This window comes from Pygoscelis adeliae, unplaced genomic scaffold (genome assembly GCF_000699105.1).
Source record: "Pygoscelis adeliae isolate BGI_AS28 unplaced genomic scaffold, ASM69910v1 Scaffold36, whole genome shotgun sequence".
Taxonomy (NCBI): Eukaryota; Metazoa; Chordata; class Aves; order Sphenisciformes; family Spheniscidae; genus Pygoscelis; species Pygoscelis adeliae.
Genome location: NW_008824934.1, coordinates 3,397,323 through 3,408,518, shown reverse-complemented (window position 1 = coordinate 3,408,518; position 11,196 = coordinate 3,397,323). Strand labels below are relative to the sequence as shown.

Below are 11,196 nucleotides of genomic sequence, written 5' to 3'. Positions count from 1 at the left end.
TTATTCTTTTAGACTCCACAAATGAAAAACATCTGCCTGCTTTCTTTTTAAGAAACCTGTCCCTTTGGGTATATATTAAAAAACATAAACATAAACCAGGGGCCTGCAATCCCACCAGATGTTTGGCACCTGGAACCTTTTCAAGTAATTGATCAAGAAAATAAATATTTTTTCAGGTAACAGGAAAAAATTATCTCAAATCTTTCACATTGTCAATGCTTTAATTTATTGTATCTCAGATTTTAAGGGAAGACTGCAGCTACAAACACATTCCAGCTTATAGCCTCCCAAATTAAAAATAAATACATGCCACCCCTACTCCAGAAGTCATGGTTTGAAGCTTTGACCATATTTTGCAAAATGACAGTTATTAAAAACAACAAACATGCATCACAGTGAGTCATCTGGTTTCCAACTTCTGAGTCAAAAGGAGCTGATTCCACACAAACTGAAACCTGGCTCTCTGACTACTTGCATGTTTAACGATTTGTATCTCTGCACCACAGCTTCAGAACAGGATGTGGAAGAAAAGAATGAGAAGGAGATGGGAGAAAGGGGAGGGGGAAGGGAAAATTTTACTGGTCCCAGTGTCATTGCAAATAAAGACCATGTCAAGATTTAAACCGTAATAATGGAAAGGCTATAAAGGTCCCTGCTATAATGTTTCCTCTGATATTCCCTTTCATAAATGCTCTCTTTATGTTGCATGCTTTGCAATAATACATGTAATGTTTGTGAACTAGACCCACTGGGGAAGCTGTATCATATGAAGCTTCACAGAATACAACATTAGAAGCTAGACAATTCATTTACCAGTTCCTCAACTTTTGTATGCTGCACCTATCTTCTTCAAGAGAATGCAACAAACATGAGGAGACAAGTAATCTAAAGCAACCTCCAAGTATGTTTAGCTGGAAACAGATCTGTATGTACCAACACACGGACATGCAGTACGGAGTTACCTCTTCCTCCAATGCCTTTCTGGGTAAGACTAAAAGCCTCTTCCCAGATCCTACATGTACAAGCAAGAACCCCGAACTTGTTCACAGCTATGCCAATCGGATCAATAGCATCCTGAGCTTCCTCTTGGCAGAGACAGTGAAGAAAGTCAGTGCCAAGAGTATCTGCACAACAGATCCCTGCCAGCACCAGGCTGTGAGCCTCCTGATGGCAGCGTATAAACACATGCGCATGGGGTACTGGTTGCAACACCTCTTTCAATTTGCATGTGCATAGGAAGACCCGTTCACTTCAGGTAACACACCTGCATGGAGCTCAGCTCTGCCTTCCCAGAAGGATGACCATCAGCAGCCTGAGGCACCTGCATGCCTGGCAAGAGAAGTATAGAGAAGAACACCACCTCTGTAAGAATTTAGGGTCAGACTGGAATCCCACGGGGCTTTAGCACTGAATTTCCCGAGTGACCTGATACCACTACTTTGAAGCATACTGGGTGATTGGTAGCTGACCATTAGTGAGAACTAAGTCATCTTTATGGGATTGTGGCAACCTGATGTTGAGAAGGGGGTTGTCAAAAATATAGGGGGGAGGGGGGCGGGCTCGTCTCAGTCTTGACTGTAATTCTCAATCACTGCACAGAAAGTATTTATATCCTGTTGGCAGCATGTGTAACCAATGCGACTCTTCGTGTCAGAGCTGTCAATTACGGGCTTGACTTATGAGGAAAGATTAAATGAGCTAAATATGTAGAGCTTGGCTAAGAGACTAGGATGGGGGTGGGGGAAAGGAGAAATGATGTGATAACTGTCTGCAAACATCTGAAGGGTGCAGATGCTTAAGGAGGAAAGGAATCACTTAGGGTGGCACACAAAACAAACAGGAGAAGCAAGCTGGAAAGAAGACACAGGAAATTCTCACTGTATAGCAGGGAAACTCCATTCCAGCAAGATGTACTCTGCTGTGGAATTGTATCCCGAGGAATACCATCATTCAGGCCATTCAGATGCTTGACAAAACACTAGGAAGTTGACAGCAGAGGGAAATCCTGCTCTGACCAAAAGATAAAACAGGTAACAAAAAAGTGGGGCATATTGTGAATGCGGCTGATGATACGAAGCTCTCTCTTGCTTCTCTCCAGCTGTACAATCCTTCTGCTAAAAAGCTATGCATATTTTCATTGTTACTTTTCCAGAAAGGCAATTGTCAAGTAGCAGTGGCGTGCTATGGGATCACAACTGGGAAGAGGACATGGTCTGTACAATTACAACAAGGAGAAGAGCTATGTAAACATGCATACAAAACCAAAAAAAACCCCAACCAATTAAGATGTTTGGAAGGATTTGCAATGTAAGTGACATACAGAGAAATACAAGAAACATGAAAAGCAGGGAAAGTCTCTTCTCCAGTAAGTTGTTTAGGAACTCCAAATCTAAGAATTATACCAACTCTCAACTTCCTAGTTTGGCAAATCTTGGTTCTGAAGGTGCTGGCATCAGAAGTATCTGAAGGATGTATTCCTGTGCATCAACGTTGGGGAAAGTTCTTTCAAGTTCTTAAATAAGCCATTCTTCCTTTTGTGCCCCAGCTACCTTACTTTTTAACGTGATGAAGATGCAACATATCTTTTGCTCTGAGGCACAACAAAGATGCCATAGACATTGCAAATTTTTTCTTACGGCATGATCTCCCAGGTAAAAGTAGGAAGAAGCCAAGAAGTGAAGGAAGTTATCACATGTAGGCAGTTAGAATCTTGTAAGAATCACTAGCTGTCACTAGACTCTTTTTGACTGCAGTAACAATGACACAGGCAGCATCTGGATACAGGCAAAAGGAGTCCAACTGCTCAGTGGTATTAGAGGTAGGAAAGGAATTAAGAATCTCTAGCAACACTTTCCAGGTTAGGAATTTAATAAATGTGGAGTCAAGAGGCACTCCAAAGAATAAGTCTCGGGCACAAAGTTATTTCAAGAAGCTAAAAAGGCAGACACTCCTGTGAAGTTCTTAAGCTGGTCCCTCCTCTCCGTAAGCAGAAAGAACTGTGGGCAATTGCTGCCCTCTACAAGTTGTTCTGCACATAGCGTATTTTCCACACACATGTAGCTGAAATGATACTATTATCTCACCTTGATCCCATAACCCATCGTTACCAAAGTGCACACTGTGCGGGCACCTCTTTGCTGTGTGCCGTCACCTGTTTGAAATTAATAAGTACCCTTTCCAACAGCTGGGATGCACACAGCAAAGTGCTCCCAATCTTTCTGAGCAGGCAAAGAGCTGGGCTGCCAGCAGATACAGAACAGCCAGCTGATAGCAAAGCAGGCCATGATCTGTAAAAAATTGTTTGGGGGTGTAGCATGTTTAGACTACCAAAACATCACATGAACATAAACAAAAAAATTAAATTCATTTTTCTCAAGGGGAAAATATCAAGTAATGTTAAGTATTTCCTAACTGTATGCCAGTGTTTCTTTCCAATGTCACAAAGCACTGTAGCTTCCATTTTACCTTCAGTGAGAGATCTGGTATCTCTGGAAGTCAAATCATACCTAACGTTAAAAAAGATTCTAACCTAACTCCTAGTACTTTAATTTCCTCGCATGTTTTGTAAAGAACAACTTAGAGTACTACAACTATTTTAAAACCATCTTAAAAGTCTTCTGACCAGTAATGTTGGTTTGTCTGAAAAGCAAGTAGGAATTGCTTTCAGAGCTCTCTTCTGCACAAATGTCCAGAAAAGATTATAAGCTGCTAACTCACCACACCGTTACTAATAGACAATGACTGTACCTATCCTAGTTCTTAATGCTGCCTCACCCACTGGCTCTAAAGGGTCGCTTAACCTGTAAGCTCCTAGGGACAGGCAAAGCCATTATTACATTTTGTACCGTCTGCTAGGGTCGTAACCTGCTTTGGCCTGTAACTACTGCAAGTTTCTAGCTTTCATACATTAACATAAAATGCTACAACAGAAGTTATATCCCAAACTATTATAGTCCACCCTCTTTTATAATTGGGATTTAAAGGAATTCCAGGAAAACTTTCCCATTGACCTCAGATGGGCAATTTAACTTGACGTGACAGTGTTCCTTTAGCTATGCTCAGTAAGTAAATTTGCATCTGTGTGCTTTGCATATATTAATATATTTGTCTGTATCAACAGAGTAGAAGGAATTGACAGATTAAGCGAGTACATTTTGCATGAACAACAAAAGAAGTCAATGAACACACAGAAGTAAGAGGCAAAAAACAGGCAAAAAACCAATAATCTCAAACTTATCAGAAGGTCAAACACAAGACAGGTCTGCTTAGTAAATCATAGAATTCTCCCTGCAGCAAACCAAAGAATATTGTGTAAGGCAGTCACACACCTCTGGCTCCCTGTTCCAGGCCCAATAAAACTGAAATCTGCACAGCAATTGCCCTCCACAGCCTGATGGAATTATTGTCCAGCACTGGGAATCCACAGCAACACATTCAGGACCTCTCCAAACAAACTGAAGCATTATCACACCACTAGGGTTACTGCCTGGACGGGAGGTCACAAAGCTGATAGTCTCTCTCTCTCTCCTGCTGACGGTGGTAAATTATCCTGACTAATGTTTCGCTGGGGGCTATAAGTTAGTTGCCTACTGACTCTGGCTGTCTGGAAATCCCCTCTGGATAGATTTACTTTTAGAGAATCATTCAGTGTAGGCCACCACTCCGAACAAACCCATTGTGGCAGATAGAAAATTTGTACAGTAAACAGGTATAAATCTTGTCTTAAACAATAAAGGGTGGGAAAATGGGAAGCAAAAGTGTGATGGGGAATGTCCCTCCAGTACACTCCAGTCCCTCACATCATTTCTGGAAACAAAAGTCCTTCTGAAAAAAATCACATTTGATATAAATCTAGACTAGATCTTTGAACTTCTGAACTAAAAGAAAGGATAAGGATACTATATAGTATCCCTTGCGTAAGAATGTGTTCTAGAAAACAAAGTATGAGGTTTTCAGTGAAAATATCTTTCTTGTCTTCATTTCAAACAATTTCAGTTAAAGGAGAATCTTCAAAAAATTCCCCTGTATCTCATTTTCTGTAGGGTTTGATAGAGCAGAAAGAGCATCTACTACTTCGTAAGAAGACGACGGCCATGGATTCTCAATGTGCCCAAAGATTTGTTCATAACAAGTAGATTCTGAGTACTCTTAACTAACATTGGCCCCAACAAGCTCTCTCAAATCTTATGACACAGTTCTGTAACCTTTCCTCATTCCCACTCATTGGTTTGTTCGCATGGTTAAAGACAACGGTATTGTTAGTGTTAGGCTCCGTCAACTTCTAATTACACCAGTTAGACCTAAAAGTAGTCAAACTTAAAATCTCGATTGCAAAGCTCCTTCCTAAGAAAACCTAAATGAAATTCTCTTTAACCACAGTCTACTTAAGAGGAAGCTTACAGAACACATAAGGTTTAAAAGGAGGCAACGAAACAGAGAGGACCTAACAATTCTATTGTCTGTGACTGAATGCTAAGCACCCAAATCCAGGCAGCTGAGAAAAGGGGTAAGGAACTATCCAGTTTCAGTTTCAAAAGAGTTATCCATTATAAACACATATCACAAGTTTTACTTGTTTACTTCCAAGGAAACCTAGCAACTGAACACAAAAAACATAGAGGAACTAAATACACCCATAACAAAGCCCCAACATCATGGCTTCAATCTGAGATCTCAACTGATGGTTCAGGAAAGCAAAGATAGATACAAACACTGAATGTGTTCAGCATGGACATACTGACCAAAGTGACTTTGTGCCTGTGGATACGCGATGGATATAGAAAAGTCAAGTCTCTTTTCTGCTCTCCATTTTTTTCATTATTCCTCAATCACCAGAAAAGTAGTCAAAACCAGAAAAAGGATGAACTAAAGAAGTAGCAGTGTACCACAATCACTTTTAAAAAATGTATTACACATGCAAGGCTAAAGGCTTTTCCAAAGACATAAAAGGAGCAGAATGAAGCCCCTGAAATGGAAATTGCCTCCTTTACCAGGCCAACAGACTAGATCTCACATCTATGCCACCAACTTGCTGGATGAACCTGGCTAAAGAGGTAACCTGTATATCTCAATTAGCTTTTCTAGAAAATGGAGATAACACACACGTATTCCCTAAGCATAATAATTAATGTCTGCAGTGTACCCTATGATGTTTGTACAAAAAGGGGTGTTAAAAGTATTCTGGCCATTATCATGACCCTTAAAAATTTAAAAATTAGTTTAACAAAGGGTGAGGAAAAGCCACGAGGGCTCCAGCACATACCAACAAACTCTACACTAATTGCTATAGAGGCAGCAGTAATTCTTGTTACCTTGTACCTTTCGACAGCCTGTAAAAAAAGGAATACGATGTCCATATTTCAGTGCTAACTGCTATCATCTGCAGCAAGAAACAGAAAGAAACAGCACATGCTAAAAATAAAAGAAGTTAAATAATCCTGCAAAAGAAAATACCCTGCTCCTCATACCATGATCCAGGGATTTTGTGAATTAGTTAGAAACTAAGAGTGTTTTACATTTACAACCAGTACCTTTATATTTACAACTAGTCCTTCTTCCAGATACCAAGCACCAGCAAGGGAATGAGTATGTTTTGTGGCAGGAAAAAAAAACCCAAAACAACAAACAAGCAGCACGTGGAAAGGCCTCGCTTATAAGCTCTGCTTCCTTAGCTTATTCCTACAACCCAGGCTCATGTTAGGGGCAATCATATGTATAACCTTCATAGCTGTAATTTAGACTGCACCAGATTCGGCAGAAAGCAAAGGCCAACAACAAATATATTCAAGCTCTTGAAAACATCTCAAAAGCAGGACAGTATGGTTAAAAAGCTACAAGACGCTGCTAGGGAGAGACAAAGCAGGCTAAAAAGAGAAGCAGAAAAGACAACATAATTACACTAAAGAGAGAAATTAGACCAAAGAAACAAAGAATCAAGAAGAAAAGGGGATTTTCTAACACTGTAACCTCACAGAAAAGGGTTTTGTCCTATGTGGTTACATCTTTTGCACATCCCAGGACTTTGAGTGGTTGCAAAAAGACAAACCTATTCCAATTCCACAAGTGTTCAGAGGATTATCAGGGGTGGCTTCACATACAAGCAGAAAGGGATGCAGCAGTGTTCACTGATAAGCTGGACTCAAGGAGAAGCTGATCCCGCACTGACGATGACAAACGTGGCTGTAAACAGCAGCAGAGCGAGATGCTGACACTCTGCTAACACAAGGTTACAGTTCCCACTATGGAGCTACACGGCAAATTTTAATGGGCCAAGACCGACAGCTAGGGAAATGAGTGTCCGCTCTCTGCTGCAAAAATTATAGCTTTTCCCATCCCCCTCCAACTCATTCTCCACTGTCAGTACTCTAACACAATGACCTCTTATTAGGAAGTATTTTTCAGTTGGGACAGTTTATTGTAAGGACACTGGATAACTCAAGGGATTAATGGCATGGACGTGGAGTCCCTTATCTCCAGTTTGGTAGTTTAAAACATCAGAAGTGGGTTGAAGAAAGAGCAATTAGGAGTGCGACATGAGTTTGTAGGGCTCCATTCTGAAGGCCTCAGTAAGGCCATAAACCTTAGCAAGGTGTGCTCTGAAGATCCAAAATGCAGGACACAATATGATGTGTCAGCCTGCATCTGCTACATGATCTTGCAGAACGCTGAAGTCCTCTTGCAAACAACTAGAAATCATGGCTTCTCCTGGATTCCTGTTGAAAGCAGCAGACTGCAGGGGTACAGAGCACACAGAAGACAGTGTCACTGAGCACAGAGCAGAAGGTATTTAGCACCTTGCAGGATACAGTGCCCATTAGAATCACAAATACAATACAAAACCAGCTTGAGCCTATAATGACATCTGCTGATACAATGCAAGATGTTTTAATTCTACTGCTTTCTCATACTCGTGCATAACACCACTGATATGTTCCAAACAGGTCTCAGTCCTATGAAGCACTGTCACCAATTAAGTCAAAAAAGGTGAGGGGGTACAGAGCAGAATTTGGTCATGAGACTCTTGTCTCCCTCTTCTGGATTCTGTAGTTCTTCTTCAACTGCTTAACACCAGATTTGAAGTCAGCACTGATATGCCTAAGCACATGGCTTTCCCATACAGAGCCATTTGTTGGATTCATGCCATAGTTTGTTCTGGTGTTTCCGTAAACATTTTTATGACATGGCGCCATGTGCCTACAAGTCTGCTTTATGGACCGAGATCTACTGCATGCATTAGAAAGCAGCACGCATGATCCTGGCTACAGAGAAGCCACAGTAGTGTGGTGGAAGTTAGGTCATCTGGCTCACAGAACCGAACTGCTCATTTAATAAGGCTTCTACAGATACTCAGCTGGAAGCAATAATGACTCCTAAGCAAACGTGACAGAGACTGTGAAGAGTTTAACATAAAAAAAACAATTAATGAAAAAACAAGGAGAAAACCTCCACCTTTCAAAGGGCTCTAATTAGCTCACATGTAAGACTCTCCATTGCGAGAGTGAAGTTTATGTTGGAGTTCTTAAATTTATAAATATTTTTATATGGTAGGAATATACACCTATACAGAAAGACACACAACTGCTACGTGCTTCCTCTGTAATTCTTCAGTTGCATATACAGTAAGAAATTAATTATATCAAAGATAATATTAGAATCTGCCTTGAGAAAGAGAACGAACTGTCGACCAGCGCAGGCTGTGAAGATCTGCTGCATGCTATGACCTTCCTAAGGAGCGGGGTGGGGAACCAACCCCAAAAACCAAACCACCAAATCCATCACAAAGCACATGGTGTCAATAACAACTTCAGGTAATCTCACGTACAGATGTCTATGCAATTAAGGGATGGCACAGTGTTACTAGGCTAGAGAGATTTTCACTGCAGAGCTTAACAGAATTCACGAATAGCCCTTTCATTAGAAGCACTTTACTGACCCTTCCCAGTTCACAGTCTTTACTCACATCTCCCTCCTTTAAAAATCATCTCCTGGGTTCTCCAGATAAGAGTTACAAGGTAAAAATACTTCGATGTAGCCAGTGCCACATCATTACGGAAAGTACTTGAGTCTTCTCACTGCAAACAGCTTGTATTCACTATGATCACCAAATGAAAGCTGGAGAAGGAACTCTAATAGAGATTTGTATGTTTAGGACAATAACATGGGCTAAGAATTTTGGCAAGGTTTTGACTGAGTTATAGATGACTGAAGAGGAAGGAAAAAAAGAAAAAGAAGGTTGTAAAAAAAATATATATACTGCAGCTCCAGAGAATGGTGGCTCACTTCCCACTCTGCATCACCATAAAAATGAAAACAAAACAGGGTTCTCTTAGTTATCCTCATACACAAAAAAACCCAGAGCTCTTTCCAAAACGGTTCTAGAGTGAAAACATTGGATCACATGCACTGCCAGCTGCCAGACACTTCTAAGCTCACTCTGAAAATAAAGACAGCTTGAATGAGGTCTCTGAGCAGCAGAGGTTTTTTTTGTTAGACAACAGCACTAAGAATCTCAGTTCAAATGATGCTGCACAGGTCTTTCTTCAGACTCTTTACTAAATAAGCACTGATCAAGAGCATACATTGCACACACTTAGGACAGGCAGTCCGTGCTCAAGGACAACTCAGTGGCCTAGGTGACCCATGTCTAACCCCAGAAAGACAGGAGGTTACGGTTACAGGTCAGAATTCAGAGGTCAACAGCAGGGCAACATAAGGCAGTTTACACCTTTTTCAGAAAGCACCAGCTCCTTTGAAAAGCAAAACAATGGATGCAAAATGATGCAGCAAAGAGAACAACTCACGTATATTATATGATCAGCAAGAAATTATATGCTGCTTCTTGATGAACTTACCAGTGGCTCCCGAGATGCTGCATTTTCAGTCGCAGGGCAGGAGCCAGCCTGGAAAGCAAAAAGAAGAGTGAGGTTACATTGCCACCTGATGGACACAATTAGAAATACTTGTCTGTTAAGAGCACTCTTCCTATGAGCAGGATTTAGGCAGACACACTTGTTTCTGCTACCAGTAGCAGTTCTGTCATGGACTGAAGACAAAAAGGTCAGAATCACAAAAAAAAATTAGTTCCGGCAGTCCCCATTTAAAACCATAGAATTCACAGAATCTGCAGAACTTGCTTTAGGGATCCAGCAGTGAAGAGCCAGAGAGACTACTGAGAGATGTCGTGAAAGTAATGTTCACCCTAACTCAAATTCTGAAATACATGGTGCAGTGAACAAACACAGCATGAAACTGGGATTCCCTCTGCTAAACTCTTGATGGCAACACTTGTCACATTGCATGGTATAAGACAGGACATTTTCATCATATAGGAAATGAGGATAATAACTTGCCTGTCTCAAAGGGACCTGATGAGTACTTGACATCCGCAAAGAATTTTGCAATACTAAAGGGAAGAAATGCTGCAGAAGCCCAAAGTACTGCTCTTGAAGTGGATGCAAAGGTACCTCGCTCTGATTCCATGATTCACCATCTCCTCTCTAGAAGGACTAAACTTAATTTGACACCGAGCTTCTCCCATTTCCATGACCCAGTAATGCACCCTTTGTTTTCCACACTATTCTTCTAAAGATTTCAGAACAACTATGATTTAACTAAACCTCACGATATGACAGCAATACCAGTACCATCCTTGTTTCCCACTCATAGTTAAGAGATGTAGCTTTAGCGCAGATGCTGAACACCTTACCTTGCACGTTAGGAAAGGGTAGTACACAGGAGGAAAGTGAAACTATGTGATTAAAGCAGGACAGCAAGCCAAAGACTGGACTAGCCTTAACGTTCAGGAGCTTCCACCCTCCAGCCTCACCTGCAGTTTTGCTCATATTCACTCGCTCATCAAGAACAGGCATAACATTTTAGCATAGTCCCATGTTTTACAGAATTACTCTCTGGGCTTTTCTTCACTGCCAAAAAAAAGCAGTTTGATCTCTGTGTAACTAGCATATATCAGCTCTCCCAAGGTAGAGACACCTAAGTTTTACCATGAAATAGACTTATCTTGGTCAACCATCTACTTTCAAATGGGATTCACATGATGTTAAGATGGTCTAAACCATATTGCCTTCACTGTGGGTTTTTTATCTTAGGAGAGGTGACACATACTGGTTACCTCAATGGTAAAAAAATGCAATTTTATTAAGTTTTGACACTCAGTTAGAGAAAAGGGATCCTATTCAT

At 40.9% G+C, this 11,196-nt stretch overlaps 1 protein-coding gene across 1 annotated transcript in view; it reads right to left on the bottom strand.

Moving 5' to 3' along the window:
- Positions 1–11,196, bottom strand: part of PEX14 (peroxisomal biogenesis factor 14) — a 75,513-nt gene that overhangs the window by 63,985 nt on the left and 332 nt on the right. The window contains exons 2-3 of the mRNA XM_009325278.1: positions 9,960–10,042; positions 9,852–9,899 (exon numbers count right to left, since the gene is read on the bottom strand). Of these exons, the coding sequence (XP_009323553.1) occupies positions 9,852–9,899; positions 9,960–10,042 (131 nt within the window). The remainder of the gene's footprint in view (positions 1–9,851; positions 9,900–9,959; positions 10,043–11,196) is intronic.